This window comes from Eurypyga helias, unplaced genomic scaffold (assembly GCF_000690775.1).
Source record: "Eurypyga helias isolate BGI_N326 unplaced genomic scaffold, ASM69077v1 scaffold31822, whole genome shotgun sequence".
Classification (NCBI taxonomy): Eukaryota; Metazoa; Chordata; class Aves; order Eurypygiformes; family Eurypygidae; genus Eurypyga; species Eurypyga helias.
The window spans coordinates 1-208 of NW_010237303.1; the positions used below are offsets into that span (position 1 = coordinate 1).

At 57.2% G+C, this 208-nt stretch overlaps 1 protein-coding gene across 1 annotated transcript in view; it reads left to right on the forward strand.

Annotated features, from left to right (window-relative positions):
* The first annotated feature begins 5 nt into the window (after nucleotides 1–5).
* Nucleotides 6–208, forward strand: part of ANKRD29 (ankyrin repeat domain 29) — a 30,280-nt gene continuing 30,077 nt past the window's right edge. Inside the window, exon 1 of the mRNA XM_010147412.1 lies at nucleotides 6–26. Coding sequence (XP_010145714.1) covers nucleotides 6–26 — 21 coding nt within the window. The remainder of the gene's footprint in view (nucleotides 27–208) is intronic.

Here is a 208-nt window from a genome sequence, read left to right on the forward strand (position 1 = left end):
CTGGGATGCGCAGGATGTCCTTCAAGGTGAGCCGGGCAGAGGGGAGGGGGGATGCGCCTTCGGGCTCCCGCTTTGCGCTTGCCATGCCGGCAGCCCGTGAAACGCCCCGTCATGTCCGTGGATTTAGGGATTTAGTTACATATATATGGGTTTTTTTAGGAAAAACGGGGGTGTTTGGGGGCGGATGGCAAGCAAACAGATGCGTCTT